At 42.0% G+C, this 15,834-nt stretch overlaps 1 protein-coding gene across 2 annotated transcripts in view; it reads left to right on the forward strand.

Moving 5' to 3' along the window:
- Nucleotides 1-15,834, forward strand: part of MAD1L1 (mitotic arrest deficient 1 like 1) — a 378,475-nt gene that overhangs the window by 214,615 nt on the left and 148,026 nt on the right. For both annotated transcript variants that reach the window (XM_042798366.1, XM_042798365.1), the window contains exon 15: nucleotides 333-423. In XM_042798366.1, coding sequence (XP_042654300.1) covers nucleotides 333-423 — 91 coding nt within the window. The remainder of the gene's footprint in view (nucleotides 1-332; nucleotides 424-15,834) is intronic.

Raw genomic sequence — 15,834 nt, forward strand, 5'->3', positions numbered from 1 at the left:
AATCAGATCGAAAAGAGATTTGATGCACTCATGGAGATTTTAGCTGTTGGTGGTTATTAAACATGATGGTCTAGACTCAGTCTGTGGTTTGGGAAGTATCTAAGTTGGATATGCTTTATATTCAAGTTGTATATCTTTAATATACTTTTAAAAATTATATTTTAATCATACAAACTGGTATATTTTAGTCATGCTTTAATTGCCTCAGTAGTGTAGCTTTGTGGTACTGAATACAGGAATAATCCGATACGGCTTGTATTTTCATGTTTTAATTGATTATTTGTGGTGGAACTGTGCAGGGACACAATGTCTATTGACTTTCTCTTCTCCAGGCTGAAAATTGAGGAGCTGGAAGCTGAACGCAGAAAGCTGGAAGAGGAGAACAGATCTCTGGAACTGAAACTGGAGAAGCTAACTGTGCAGGTAGGAAATGTGGAGGTCCAGAGCAGCTGCAGAGCCTGACATGGTACATTTGCCATAGCTGTTCTTACAGAAGTGCCAGGATGCTCACAGCACACAACTTCACTGCCCTCAGTCTGGGCAAGGCGTTTTTGGGAAGCCTGTGCAAGCTGCACCAACACACCAGTATCTCTGACCGTGTTATTGGAGTGTTTTGATGTCAGATGCAATCATAAAAATGCAGTTGTCTTTTTTGATGCCTTTGCCTAGAACCTCCTCTTTTTCTTCTTTGGAGCCTTCGAAACCGTCCCATTTTCAATAACTCCATTACCATAAGTTATCTGTCTCTGAATTCATTCGTGCCAAAGTGGGAGTGTAGACAGGGCTTAACAGCACAGAGCTGATACAAAAATTTGAGCTCCATTCATCCTGAAGACTCCACTGTTGCTGTCGGTGATGGAGACACAGACCAGTTTGTGGCCTCATTAGGCAGTAGTTTTCCAAGTCAGGAAGCATCAGTGCTGTTGAGAGGATGACATGGCAGCATCTCCAGACCACAGACATGGAGAGCAGAAGGTGTGGAGTCAGGAGGACGAAAGGGTGTTGTTTCTTTTGCTGTGCTGCTGTGGGTGTTCTACCTTTGCCTGAGGTCGTGCTGTCCTAAAAGGCAGAAGGTCTTCAGCTTTTCACTCCAGATATATCTGTGAAGTCTCACCCTCCTTGAAGGGGCGGAAGGGCACCTGCAGCAGTTGAGTGGACTGTCTATTCAGCTTACTTTCATTTTGGGAACAGCTGTCCTGTGCAGAGGAGGGACATTGGAGTTGCTTCAAGCTTTTACAGTGTTTCCCGTTTGAAAGGTGCTGGAGCAAACAAGAACCTGAGCCTGTTTTGTTTAATCAAAGCCCATCCTGCTATGAACCATGTTATCGCTCCCTTCTGTTCTCTCTGATATGCTGAACAATTTGGAATTGTAGCATTTCATTTTCTTCATTTTTCTTTCTTTCGCTCTTATTTTTTTTTTCATTTTCGCGTAAATTGCTTCATGGTAGAAAACCTGCAGGTTTGAAATTACCCAGATTTCAGACAGACCATTGATTTTTAACTTGACACCTATTAGAAGAAAATAAAATCTTTTTTTTTTTTTTTCTTTTCTTTTATTACCAATTCCTAGAGACAGGGGAAGTGACAGCTTTGATAAAGCTTGGAGCTAAGAGCTGCTGAGCATCTCTGCTGAGCCATGTTTAGTGTGAAACCTGTCACCCGGCTCTCCTTTAATTGTGTTTCAGTCATCAGGAGATGAAAGCTTTGGGCTGCTGTTTTGATGCTTAGGTCTCCAACAAACACAACAGCAGCTTTGGTTTCAGAGCAGATTACAACTCAGGTCACATTTAATCTGCCGAAGTTGTCTTACAATGGCTGCTGGCTTTCCAAGAAGGCCTGACCAGAGGGATTCCCTGTTTCCTTTGTGATGTCTCAAGATGCTCTGCTTTGTTTGCTCATACTGCTCTTGAGATGCCAGAACACTAAGCTTTTAAAATTTCAGAATCAAACAGGAAAGGTCTGAAGTCTTCAGTGTAGTCTTGCTAATTGTCTGCCTTCTGGCCCTCGGTAGAGGAGATCAGCAGCAGCTACCATTTGGATAGCTGAGCTTTCACAGTGTAGGAAAGCAACGTAGTGACAGGAACAAGATGAGACCTTCATACTGTGGTAAAGCTGCTATACAATAACAGTTGTACTGTTCACCAAAAAGGCTTTGAAAACTCATCACAGGATCCTTATGACCTATCTCATTAATGGTGCTCACTGTTTGAATGCAGTATTGTGCAGGTTAGGGCTGTGTGGAGGGAGTGGGGCAGAACAGGAACGACCTGCAGATAGAGCAGAGTAAAAATTGTATAGGAAGGATGAGATAACAAGTCAGTGTGGAAAAAGAGAAGGAAGGCGGTCATGTGGCTTAGCAGGTCTAGGAAAGAGAAGTCTGTCAATCCCCAAAAAGTCTAGTTAGCTAAATTAAGGTAATCATGCTCTTACATCTGCTTTGCCAAGGGTGAGGACATGGCTTTAATTGTTTATTTAACAGAGGGTAGCTCCCCCTTCCTTAGCTTCTCACTTTGCTTGTGTCTTAGAGGACTGGGTGCCAAAAGCAGCTTCTCTGAAAGAGGAGGAGTAGAGAGGAAAGCATAAATACAGGAATATGTTAGCTGAATGCTAAAATGTCAGTATTGATCAGTGTGTGCCCACCTGAATGGTCAAGATCTCAGAACTCCTCAGAGGGGAAAACGTCAGCCTTCTCATTTTTTATTCACCTTGAGAATCGAGTATACTGACAGGCCCAACTTAGAACAACTTTTTTTTATAAACACATTGGAAGGAGGATCCTTACAGTGGGAACCCACTAAGTTAAGGTTAAGCTTAGAAATTCACCTCTTCTATCAGTGCTGAGCAAATACACCAAAAATATTATTATACACTCAGATAAGGTCACTGAAATGTTGCTAGTCTGACATGTTATTTATTCCCATCTCTGAAAGAAATCACTGGGAAATGATGGGTTAAAATAATGTCTCTTTATCACAAATGGTAAAAAAGAGCAAGACAAACTATGTATACAGAAATCACAAGGAAATTTTGCTGAAGAGAAAGATGAAATTACAGACATGGGAAAAGCATGGCATCATATCAAATAAAGGTGTAAGAGAAAGTAGGGGGTGACATTAAACAAGGTAGGATGAGGGTGGTTTCTGACGAATTTTTATCTGCAGTTCCTTCTTTTTTTAAAATAAAACCTCTGACTTTCTGGAATTGTATCTACTAAATGAAACATACATATAAGGGGTGTAATAAAGTTGTGAATTTGGAAGAGGAAGAGGCAGGATGCAGAATTAAGGCTTTGACTGCTTTACACTGGACTGAAGTCTTTCGAGTTCGCAAAGCTGAGTGTGGTGAATGAAATCTAGGGAGAAACGGCTAATATTTGGTAATTAAACATGTCAATGTTTGACTGTATTGATGTGTGAAAAGGAGTAAAGTTTCAAAAATGTTTGCCTCCTCTTGCATCCTTTTGTATTCGAGTATTGGCACATGAATTTTGTTCATTTCTGATTTGGCTGCTGTTAGCAATAGCCCACTTTGTGAACTACAGGACCCTGATGGTATGGCCAGAGGGCAAGCGAGCATGTGGAAATGTACATTTGTGTTAGGTGTGTGATTCGCACTCCCTGAGCTCAGTATTAGCAAATAAGGAAACTGAGATACTGATAGCTGTCTGCAGCAGTGTATGTAATATCTGACGTCTCTTTGTGCACTTTGCTTGTGTGGGGACAGCTTGAATTATGGCTGAAGGCGCTTTCCACCTCCACACACCCCTTCTTCCAAAACCCTTTGGCTCTTGACACCTAGCTGCAGGCTGCATTGATTTTCCTTCACTGGTATAAAGACTTTAGCATGGATATTACTCACTGGTCAGGTCTTTACTGCTAATAAACCCCTCAGATTACAAAAACACAAGAAATGTTGAAACTGTAAAGAAATGACACCCTGCTGAGGGTGCCTCCCCATCACCTGGGACATGATCTTAAGAAAAACATTTGAACTGTTGTTCAGGAGAGGGATTCAAATAATATATGAAAGGAGTGGGTTTAACCAGAGAATTTTATCTCCCATCCCCTGCCTTTCTTTCAGTGAAGCAAAAAGGGCTTCCAGGAAAGCAAATGTGCTGTTACTGCTTGGCCTGTGGTAGTCAAGTGAGATTTTGGTGAAAGGTTTGGTTTGTTTAGTTATCTGAAATGATCTGGACCATATTCCCGAGCTGCTGGTGGAAAAGTGCAACTTGATGCCAGGAACAAGAGAGACTGATCAAATCAGTGCTTTTTGGATAAAGTGGGAGGAAAGACTTGTGAGGAGTGTTCAATTAGCATTTCTTACTGCTAGGAGCCTTGTGTTTACAGGCAACCAAGCGGATGTGAAGTGTTCCTTATGCAAATACTACTCTCCTGCTTTTCCTGCTCTCCTCTACTCTTCGAGCTGAAGGAGAAGAGATTCTTCAAGTTTGGCTGCTTCAAGGAAGATTGATTAAAATCAGCTGCAGTTTGACTTAATTGGATCCATATGCTTGGAGAGGGAGCAGGACTAGTTAGAGGTCCTCCTAATTAGTTCACAGCTGGTTGGTGAGAAAAATGAAGCTCCACTCAGAGTTCAGATAAGTGGATCTGTATGGATAAAAGTAAAGGAAACCTTAATGGGGTCACAGAAAGCTAGGAGAGGATCTCAGGCACTAGATGAGACCCTATAAGGGTAGTTTGGCTGTGTGAAAGGTTTCTGGTTTGGCACAAACTCTGAACTGATCAACTGAGTGCAATGCGCCTGGTCACAGGAGTAACTAGTTGTGTCTAGCCCTTCTGCAGGTCAGTAGTATGACAGCAACACTCATATAAATGCAGTATTACTCATATGTATTAAAATAGTTGATTTTTGCCCTTTATCTCAAAGAGCTTGGAAATAGCTGACTAACTGCATAGTATGGGGACAGTCATCAGAAAACTTTCCCCCAGCCAGAAGCTGTTATTTATGCTAAATTTTGCTCTCAGAATGGAAGGGACTGAATTCCCTGTTCCAGTGTCTGTGAGGGAATTGCCTGAGAAAAACATACTCCACAAAGTATTTGGGGGTATTTTTTCATGCTGGCATGACTTTATTAACATGTTTTGAGATGTTCATTAGTGCATATGCAGTAGTTTCTTTCTAAATGTCTAACTTTGCTATTGTTATTGACCAGTTTACATTTTAAGATACTAATCTGGTTAAATTAAATCTTAGTTTCTTCCAAGCTTTAAATTTATTATTTTTGCACAAATTAAAGAGTAAACCACTTGTCCACTTCAGTGGTAGTTGTGTTGTAGCTGTAACGATTTGAAGGTAAGAAATAAACAAGTTCTGCAAGCAGAAATACTTTAATTTGTTAGTAAGAGTAGCTGACATAATTGGTAACGTTAGATGCAAATAGAGTGGGTGTCTGAAGATTTGTCCTATTTGTCTACTTTAGGTCATTTTAATTGGCCTGCCTAAGCTAGCATGGACTTGTGGTGGTTGGTCCCACCAAAGCAGGAGGCTCTATGTGAAGAGTGGGTAGCTGCTGTCTGCTCTATTAAGTTCTCCAGGAGTCAAATGTCCATGGACAATGAAAGTACTGGGGTATCCAGAGAGCTCTCTTTCTTTTTTCCCTTATCTCTGAAACCTTTGTGGTTGGGCTAGTCTCCCTGTTATCCTAGCTCTGTGTTTTGAGGGACTATCAAAACCCCAAGTGCATATTCCTCTGGGTGGTAGACAAGGGAGTGTTTCTCCTCTTTAAGCATTAATGACTCATTTTATAGTTAGGACTTCCGCGGCCAGGCAGTAACTAGCTTGGAGTTAAGAGCCCAAGGCAGAGCTGAGGTCATTTAACAGTCTAACTGTTCACTATGTGACCAGTGAAGAATGATGAATGAATCATTTACACTGTTACAAAACTTAAAGGGACATCATCACCCTTTCAGGGTTCCCTAATTGACCTCTCAAACGTTCACAAGTCCTCTTCCTGGATTATCTCCATGCTTTCCCCTTCACAAACTTCCTGTCTTTTTTCCTTCCTCTGTGCATGCTGTGGTCTGTGTTAGCCTCTGTGACACAGCTGGTCCTCACTGAAAACCTCAAGTGGTCAAGTTCAACCCTTTTTTTTTTAAAAAAAAGGCTTCTTTAAATGAGTTTGGGCAAACCACTTGGCATCTCTTCAGTCAGGTATAGCTTTTGTCAAGGTGTAGGAACAAATTTGTGTGTGCTTCAGAGGGATTTAATTATGAGATAGAATAGCTGAGAACATACAGCAGGAGATCCAGTAAAAAGATGAACTATGCAGAGAAGTTCAGGTCCAGGTCTGCAGAAGAGCATATTGTATTGTGCTACCCCACTCATCCAGTACATTGAGTTTCATGGGAGCACGTGGGAGTGGATGGAGAATAGAGGGATTTCTGGTCTTTTCCACAGACGCCTGGATTTTATCAGCAATAAACTCATATTTACAGGCAAAGATTATCTTCTAAATTTCACAGGCTGCAGCAAGTCTTCAGTGATGTAAAGAAGCATGTATCTGTTCATGCGTATGCAGAGACCAGTCCAGGGATCACCCCACAGTTTTGCTTAAAACACCAATGAAAATCACATGTGATAAGCATCTACGTTGCCTTGGTTAAATTTATAGCATTTCTATTAGCTATTGACCCAATAATTGCTCAAGTGTAGCACAGACATTCCACTCAGGGATTGGCACTCCTAATTCTTAACCTCATTGCAAAAGTGTTTTCAGGTATTTGCAGCTACATTTACACTTTCAGGAACCTCCTCATGACCTAAATGCCTTTCCCACTCACTGTAAGCATATAACCTTGACATCCCGGGTATCCATTTATGACAGATCAGAGGTATGTGGTGCCTGCATAGAACGTTAGAGAATATGCACACAGCAAGTTGGCTGTGATGGCAGAAGGGACTAAGTGAATCTGGTACCGTGGGTAACAGTAGCACTGGAGATGGTATGGCCCAGGCAGGAACACGCCAGGGTTAGAGAAGCACCGTGGAGTCACTGAGCGTGGTTACTGTGAGCAAAAACCTCTGCTGTTGCACCTTCAGTTATTGTTTGAGCTAGTTAGGCTAAACGATGGTCAAACTTCTTTGCTGTGTCGGTATCTCTAGTGTTCACAGTGGACTGCTAAGGGTAGATGCTCAAGCACTACCCAAATGAATGTGAGGGAAAAAAACTTCCCCCATAATGTACCTATAAATTGCACTAAAATAATTATATGTTTTACTTGGGAGAAAACATCGTGTATCTTGTATTATGTGGGTTAGGTACTAAGGAAAGTCCTAGAACTAGTGTAAAATGGGAGGAGTGTAGCACCTGCAGTGCTCTAAGCCTTGGGGACTACGTGACACTGAATTAGCTGGGGCTATGCAAATATTTGTACATGTTAATTCTGAATACATCGCAGTTATTAGAATTAACAGGAATTTGAAACATTCCGTGGGAGCAGAGAGGAAAAGCATAAACATGTCATCAAGCTGTAGATTTGTCATTAGGTGGTTCAAGGAGAAGCTATTCCATGGCCTAAGTGGCCCTGATAAATGTGGTGTGCAGAGTGGATGTCGAATAAAACAAGGACACGCACAGTACAGACTTGCTAATGTTTGTTAACATCAGGGACCAGGAGTGCATAGATTCACATTTGTGCAGGGAAATTTTACCAACATGCCCTTTATTTTTTTTTTTTTTTAGAGGAATTTGCACATTGAATATTAAACACCTGAAGGTCTATAAATTTTACTGCCAGAGCTAGAGCCGTATTGTTTATTTCATGCAGCACCTTTCTCAAAGTTCTGCAGAAACTGATTAACATTTGCATAATACATTTAACACAAAAATCCATAATAAATTCATTAGTGTACTTCTGCCACTACCTCTGAAAATATCAGCAGTTGTGTGGCATCACACAGCTCATTAGATGAGCAGAAGGGGAGGAAGGGTGGGCGCTGGATTTCCTCAACAGCTCTGAAACAGGGAAAGGTCAGTGCACGCAGCGTCAGTGCCTGCACCACTGCACGGAGAGCTCAGGGCGGGCAGGGGAAGCGTCCCGCTGGAAAAGGTCGCTGTACCAGTACCCATGAAACACAAACTTTAAGAGCTAACATCCATGCTAGAGTAGAAAAATCGGAGACAAGCACAAAATGCAGATGAGGATGCTGCTACACGGAGGAAGAGGTAGCTCCTAGAGCGCCTGTATTCTGCAGGGGGCAAAACCCAAGAAGTTGTTCAAGTCCTGGTGCAGTACAAGAAAGGTGGCTTGAAACAAGCCTTGATTTTCTGAACAGGTATTGCAGAATGAATGGGTGAGATTTCATGTTGTACAAGGCTTGGCTGTATGGCAGGGGGGCCACTAAACCACTGAATCTGGGGGTGTTCTCTGTGTGTGTGCACGCTGCTTTCACAAAAGGAAAGTGTGGTGACAAACATCGCTCTCTTAGTGTTCTTGTATGGTAAAAAGAGCAAGGATGCAAGAAAAGTAATAATTTCAGCTACAACTACACATTCAGGCACACAGTTGTGTTTATAGAATGCTCCACCCAACAATTTAGAATGCTAGCCGATGGAGTAGCAGTACGTAGCAAGCACAGAAGGCTCCTATTCAAGAAGAGGATTTCACCGATTCCCCAGAATCATCCTGCAGCTGAAAGCTAAGGCTGAGGAGAGACACAACAGTTTTAAAATGAGACTTCACTTTTAAGCTCCTCTAATCTTATTTATCACACAGCAAAGAAAAAGCAGTTTCAGAAAATGATAAGAGTGACTGTCCCTTTATAGTTTTCTGGTTTTTCTCTGTAGTCATTTGATGGCATGAATTAGTTTCCAATTGTTCCTTCTTCATTTTCTATTATTCTTCTACTGCTTTGAATTCTGCTGCGATGTCACAGAAACAAAACAAAAATGTCATTTAGACCCATACAGGGAAAACAACACCTGGCAAGGTTTGTCTACTGAAGCTTTGTGCTTTTTCTCAGATTTGTATGAATACCACATCCTTAAGTTACAGATCTCTGCATGTTAGGCTTTTGGCTTTTTATTAGTCATTATCATATCTGCCTTTGTTTCATGACCCAATTATTTTAAAATTTTTGATTAAAACAAAATAATAGGTCACAGTTTCATGCTGTTCTTGTCTTTGCTACTTCTTCTGTTGTGGGCTGACTTTTTGCCACTGGCCTTTGTAAGGTCAAACTTTTCAGTAATATTCTTCAACAGTTTTACCCTTCTGGTAAGGAGACTGGTTATGATGCAGAATTTTTCCACTACCACTTGGTTTGTGGAAAACTCAACAGTGTCTCTGAGACAGAAGACCAGGATGTGTTACCCAGATTATGAAAAAGAAATGAAGTTGCGGTTTAGGCAATTTTTGTGTGTGTATGTGATATGAAGATAAGAGGAAAATCTGCCTGTTTCATGTCACAGTGAAGAGTGGACAGCAGTTGTAATGATGTTAAAATATACGTGAGAAAATAGGGAGATATTCTGAAGCTGAGACACTGATGGATATGGCAGTGTGCATCAGAAAAACATGTTTTCTTATGTGACCTCTGTCAGGGGGATTCAAGCGTGTGAGATGTTGATGGGTTATCTTATATATCCCAGAACCCTGCCCTTTGATCAGACCAACCCACCACCTATTTGATGCCTGGAGGCAGAGATCTACATAAAGAAAATGGGTTTCCCCTGAAGAATTTTATCAGATAGTAGAAGGGAAACTTGACATGCCTCTGTCACTCAAACGCTTGGGATTGAGCAATTTGATCTGCAGTCCAGGCTTGCTAGGGATCGGAGCTCATGATGTGCCTGGGGAGACTCAGGAGTGTAGGTGGGGAGAAGTAACACCCCAATGTCAGAGCATCTCTGCCAGCACACCCTGACACAGTCAGATCACGATACGGTCTCTTCGCAGTCTAAATTTCCAAATTTGCCTCAATTTCCATTTGCTATTGTTTGATAAGACTCTAGAGAGACATAGATCGAGACAAGTCAGAAAAAAGTAATTGTCTTTGACAGCTTTTCTACCTAGATTTGAAAGACAGGTAAGAGTAAAATGGGAAATGATGCCTAATTTAGAGAGAAGGGCTGTTCTCTTTAAATGAGGATAGACAGTCAGGATGGCAGGATAAGTGAAATGCTGTGGAAAAAGCATCTTCTTTGTACCTTTTTTTAAAAATCAGTAGTGTCACATGAGGCAATTCTGTGTGTACAAAGGAGCGGCGGTGTCCGTAATGCCCAGTTGTGTTAAATGCAGACGGGAGGCTTCCCAGGTGACCCGTCACATCTGTGTTTACCCAAGCATGGGGTTTGGCTCCATCAGGAACACCGCTGCTTCCCCTGCTCAACATTTAAGCCCCACGTATCTTAAATAATACAGAAACTGTGCCCGTTGTTTGCATTTTTGGCAGGACATTTAGAATGAAACAGAAATCCCTGAAAACTATTGTGCATGTTGGACACAACATAAGATGTTCAGTTGAGATTGTGACCTTTCAGAACAAAGACGCTGCTTTTGAAAAGGGGGTTTATTGTGCTTCTGGCTCTAGTAAGATGAAAAACTTGAAAAACTAGTAACATGAAGGCTGTGCAGCAGCGATGAGCTCCACATAGATCCTCTCGTGTATTTTAGTCTTCCAGTGGATACATCCTTTCTTTCTGTGCAATACTACCACAGTTGCAATCAGTAGTAATTACAGAAATTTTCACATTTTTGTGAGTAGGGGGGATGTGAAAAGCTATTGGCGGGGCAGTCTCTGCAAGGGAGCTCAGCTGTGAACTGCTTTCCCTCTGGACCCATCACAGCTAGAGTTGCTGACCTTAAGGTTATTTCCCTAGGAGTCAGGGCTTGCTCACTGGTTCATCTGTTCAGTGTGCAAGGGAAAACGTGATTAGATACGTGTGAGCTCTTATGATTAATATTGTCATGGTGGAACAGCCTGAATACTTAAAAACAACATCAGGGGATTTAATTTTTTATATATCTATTTGCAGACAATTATTAGAATGCATGCAGTTGTATTTATATGTAGATGTGACTTTGATATAGATGGGTGTGAAACAGGAAACGTCATCCAGAATGTTTCAACATAATCTGACTGGAGTGTGGTCAGAGGGATGGTAAAGGTGGCCAAACAGAGAGGGAAATAACTGCTTGTGAGGGAGAACAGATTGCAGGTGTGGGCTGGGGGTTATTCCCTGGGCATGCTGCAACTGTGGCAGTTGTCAGACTGTTCCCTTAAGGTTCACAGAAGTTGAAATGAAGGAGGTGGCAATATCACAGACATTCATTAGGGTCCTCTTCTGGTGGGTCGTGGGAAGGAATAGTGATTGTGTAACACATGGAATGGTTTTCCTGGTGCTGCCTGGTGGCTATACTGTGGCGTCACACAGACACTGACTTCTAGGTCCAGGTAATTTGAGGATTGAATGTACAATGTCTTTTGGCCTTTCTGCTTTCCCAGGGTCTCTGATATCTTCTGAGTATGATGCTGCTGTTGACCCTAACCGCTTAGAAGACAGATCTGCGTCTGCACCTGGAGATTTTTGTGTGGTCCATTCTATCAAGCATCTTAAAGAAAAAAATACTGGACATACTGCAAACCAGACCTATTGGTCAATTCACCAGTGTATTTCTTCTGAGCCTACACTTTCATCCCCCCTGTCTCAGCTCTTTGGCTGTTCTGTTCAACTTAATGCTCTTTACTGATGTTGCATGCTTCCAGGGGATCAAAAAGATTGTCTGAGTCCTTTAGATACATGTGAAAGTTAGAGATGATGCCCTTATACCGATATACTCACTGATAGCTTGAAAACTTGTTACTGGGCAAGGCTGCTTCTGAAGTATTTATTTCTTTAGGCAGTCAGATCAAGATAATGTTGAATTTGCTGCTTGGAGCAGTTAACTCAAAGCCCTTCAGAATACAGTAGGTTGCCCCATAGCCATTTCTCTTATCATTTCTGTTTATCCATAAATCTCTCTTATTCTTGTAAATTCTAAATGAAGAGATGACTCTCCCCATCTGAAAAGATTTTAGTGTTGCTTGAAGTCTCCTTGTACTGGCAGAAAAAACAATTGAGCTTTGAGCTTGAACTGAGAGACAGATAAGATCACCAGAAGATTTCCACAGCAAATGCAGAATATATACTTCTCTAATGGATTCTTAGTGCTGTCTGGCAAGTAATTGAATTGCTTGGGTAGGAAGGAAGAGGGGTCTGGGTTGCTTTTTTTGTTGTTTTTTGTTTTTTTTTTTTATTTTATTTTTTTAAAGCTCCCAAATTTTGTGAGGGTAGAAAGTGAAAAGTGGTTTCTCTGCATGACCCAGGATGTCTGTCAGACATTGGGGAAGCTAATTAAAATGTCACTATATGTACAAGAGGGTGATGAGGCAGAAAGGACTGATTGCTTCCTTGGTTCAAGGGACTTGTCTGTGTCTTTACTTCTATCTACTCACTGTGAAATCTGCAAGTAATTCATGCTCTGGGGGTAGGAATGAGGCCACTGGGTAAATCTGGCCTCTTTCTCTCTCTGGAGTAAAGGAGAAAATAAATTAAATCCATTCTTGCTCTGCTGCAATTTACTAAGGCAGTCTCATTCCAGCTGGGCAATAGCAAGGATGCTGTTTCCTGCTGTCCCGTCGCAGTCAACACTGCTACACTCTGTGTCGCCGGCCCAAGTGCTAGGAGAGGTTGGCACCGGGTCATCTGGGAGGTTTCCACAGCCTCTCTGGTTCAGTGCGTAGCATGTGAGGGGGCAGAACCAAAGCAGCGTCCTCCTCTTTCACATCCTTTTGTTTAAAAGTACGAAGTATGTCCTGGTAAGCCAGGGGAATGATGGAGGGAGATAATAACACACCCTTCGGTATATTCTTTGGAAACACTCGGGTGGCAAAGAGGTGGTCCAAGCCATACAGCCTGCATCATTGAAAAACACTGAACAACAGCAAAAGGGAAAAAAAAAGGGATGATCATCAGGGAAATTGCTATAATGGTAAGATAATTAGAACGCAGAATGATTAACATTAGTCAGTGTGCTGCATTGGCAAGGACTATGCAAGTTGACATAATAGGCATCTTCCATATCAAACGTGTGGTTTTTCAGCATTCAGTTTAACACTTTCTGTGGTTTTAATAGAGTTCACAGCTGAAACAGGCATTCAGTTCTCATGAAATGTTGCACGGTACTTCTCCTATGTCTCCTAGAAGGTCCTTCTTGTTTTCCCTTTTGTGTCTACTGATTATTGAAGGATAAAAGCCACTCTCACCATGGAGTCATTCTGCGTTGTTTTGAATGATAGCCAGATGTGAACTCCTTGTGTGCTCTTTCTGTTGTGCCTGATGAAAATGGACTTCCCTAAAAAAAAAAAAAAAAAAAAAAAAAAAAATTCTCGAGTGTTTCAGAAAATGGTTGTCTTCTCAAAAAGAAAATATGAGGGTTCGGGAGACCTGATACTACCTGATACTTCTCTTCTAAAAAAGACTTTTATAAATGTCTAATGCATCAAAAGCCCCTGCCTGTTTGTCATCCTTACTCTAGCACTTGGAGAGCCCTGCTGCCAGCCCTCCTGTGTGGACCCCTAGTAAGTCCTTTTGATTTGCCAAGACTAAACTGGTTCAAGAAGCTCGATTTAGCATGACATTTAATCACTGGTTTTAGAGCCTGATTGAGTTTGGAACGAAACTTTGAATGCAGAATTACTTCCATGAATCCCTCACGGTCCTCCATCTCTACTAATTGTTGCAGATTGGTGGGACGTTTGCGCTCCTTGACTGCTAGCATCCCCACTTGCTCATGGACCAGCTCATTTGACGTTTTATCTCCCTCCATTTTTACTGGTTGCTTCTAACTAGGCTTGTGACATTTTGTCTGTGTTGGGGCATTCACGGTAGCACAAGCTTGATTTTTCCCCTTGCCTCTGCATGCTGCAGAGATCAGGCACATCCTTCATTAAAGACGATAAAATCTGATGGTGCTTTGTGGCAGAAAATCCCCTGACCTTGGTAGTGCTTTTTTCCCTCTCACCCCTTTACTATGTAAATAAAAAACATTTTTTTCCTTAAAGACTGAGAGATCACACTGCCCAAATTCCCCCTCTCTGCTCCGGTGTGCAGCGTGCAGGGGCCCTCAGGTTGCTGTAAAAAAGGACCGTCGGAAAAGAATTGCAGTCACGCAGCTGTGCAGTGAATATGTAAAGAGTGTTTCGTGTGGCTTGTATTTTGTGGATTATTTTCTCTCTCCTTCTGACCCCACCTTAAATTAAATTCCTGCACTTCATCCGTTCCTTCGGGTTGGGCAATCAGCAGATACGATCGAGGTCTGTAAGGAGGCAGTGGTCTGGCATACAAAGCAGTTGCATTAGGACTGAAGAGCCAGGACTAATGGGGAACAAGGTTGGTAAGAGATGACAGAGAAATATGGCAGAATAAGATTCATTAGGCATCAGATTCAATAACTGTAAAATGATGAGAAGTTTATGATCAAAGGCTTACTTCAAGCATTTTAATGACACAGTCATTTAATCCGTTTAAAGCAGATAGATAAGGAGTTAAGTGAAATCTACAGCAGTCGTCTTTCTGAGCTGTTTATGAACCTGTTACAGGCTACAGATCACTGTGAAAGGCACAGGATGGATGCTTGCTGTAGTAATTGAGTAGTAGATAATGGGCTACTAGTCTTTACAGGTTGATTTACATACGAGGTCAGTAAAACTTAATGTAAAGGTTTGTGGTTTGTCGTAGAAGCATGCGTGGCTCCTCAGCTATTTTTGATGTGTATGTTACTAGCAAGAGTACTGAATGAAGAAAGAGGCAGAATTATTTTAAAACCTTTCTGTGCCGGGATATTTAATTCCCAGTGGGTGTATCTCCTCTGGAAGTGGCATCTGTATAGGCTGTTGTAGTGACAAGATTCAGATGGGCTCTGACACTTGAATCACTGTGTCATCTGCTATAGGAGTTGCACATCTTATAAAAAACTGGTGGGGTCAAAGGGGTGCAGAAGTTGTTTCTCATCTTTTTCTTCCACTGTTGGACTTGTGCCACCCTCTGTCCCTCTCTTGGTAACTCTCCTCGATTCGTTAACTTCCTTCCCAGCTTTTCTTGCCAAACACTTTAAAACTCTGTTTGGACAGTTGGATAGCACTTTGCTGCGTGTGCTCATGGAGTGCAGTGCGCTCTCAATCCCTCGTTCTCTGCAGCTTTTAGCCACCTGGCCACTATGAATTACTTGAAGCCAATTACAATTGGAGTGCTGTGTGTGTCTGCAGAGTGCACCTTTTTCTATCTCTCAAGTAGCTGTTCTCCCCTTCAAAACTCCTCTCCCAACACACACACTCCTGGGTTTATAACATAGCTAACAGCTCCTATGTCCCAGATACTCCTTCAATAAAGGAGCACTTTCCTTTCATTAAACACTTAGTCTCTGTACACACACTTTTCACAGCTGTTGAGAAGCAAGCAGAGGGGGCTCTTTCTCTACTCACAGCTCAAGGCTTGTTGAGCTGCTGGAAGCAAAGTAGTCGCCGCTGCTGCATTGTTTAAGGCCGTGTCACAGCACCAGCTGCGTGTGATGCAGGCACGGTAGCAGAGTTGATATCAAGCTGGTAGGGAACAGGGAGAATTTCCAAGGGCTCTAGGCCATCTTGTTTTCTACTTGCACAGAAAGTTGCTGTCCCGCAGTGGTATTGATTAGTTTTAAAATAGGGAGGTGATAAATGGAGATTTCAGGTGCTTCTGGTAGATGTGACTGCAATGGATGAAGGTGTTTAAATTGAGCCTGGAATATCTTCCCTTACCTCATGCTGGTTTTCTTGCTCATCCCAGGAGGGATCTGC

This window comes from Tyto alba, unplaced genomic scaffold (genome assembly GCF_018691265.1).
Source record: "Tyto alba isolate M040663 unplaced genomic scaffold, T.alba_DEE_v4.0 Super-Scaffold_28, whole genome shotgun sequence".
NCBI lineage: Eukaryota > Metazoa > Chordata > Aves > Strigiformes > Tytonidae > Tyto > Tyto alba.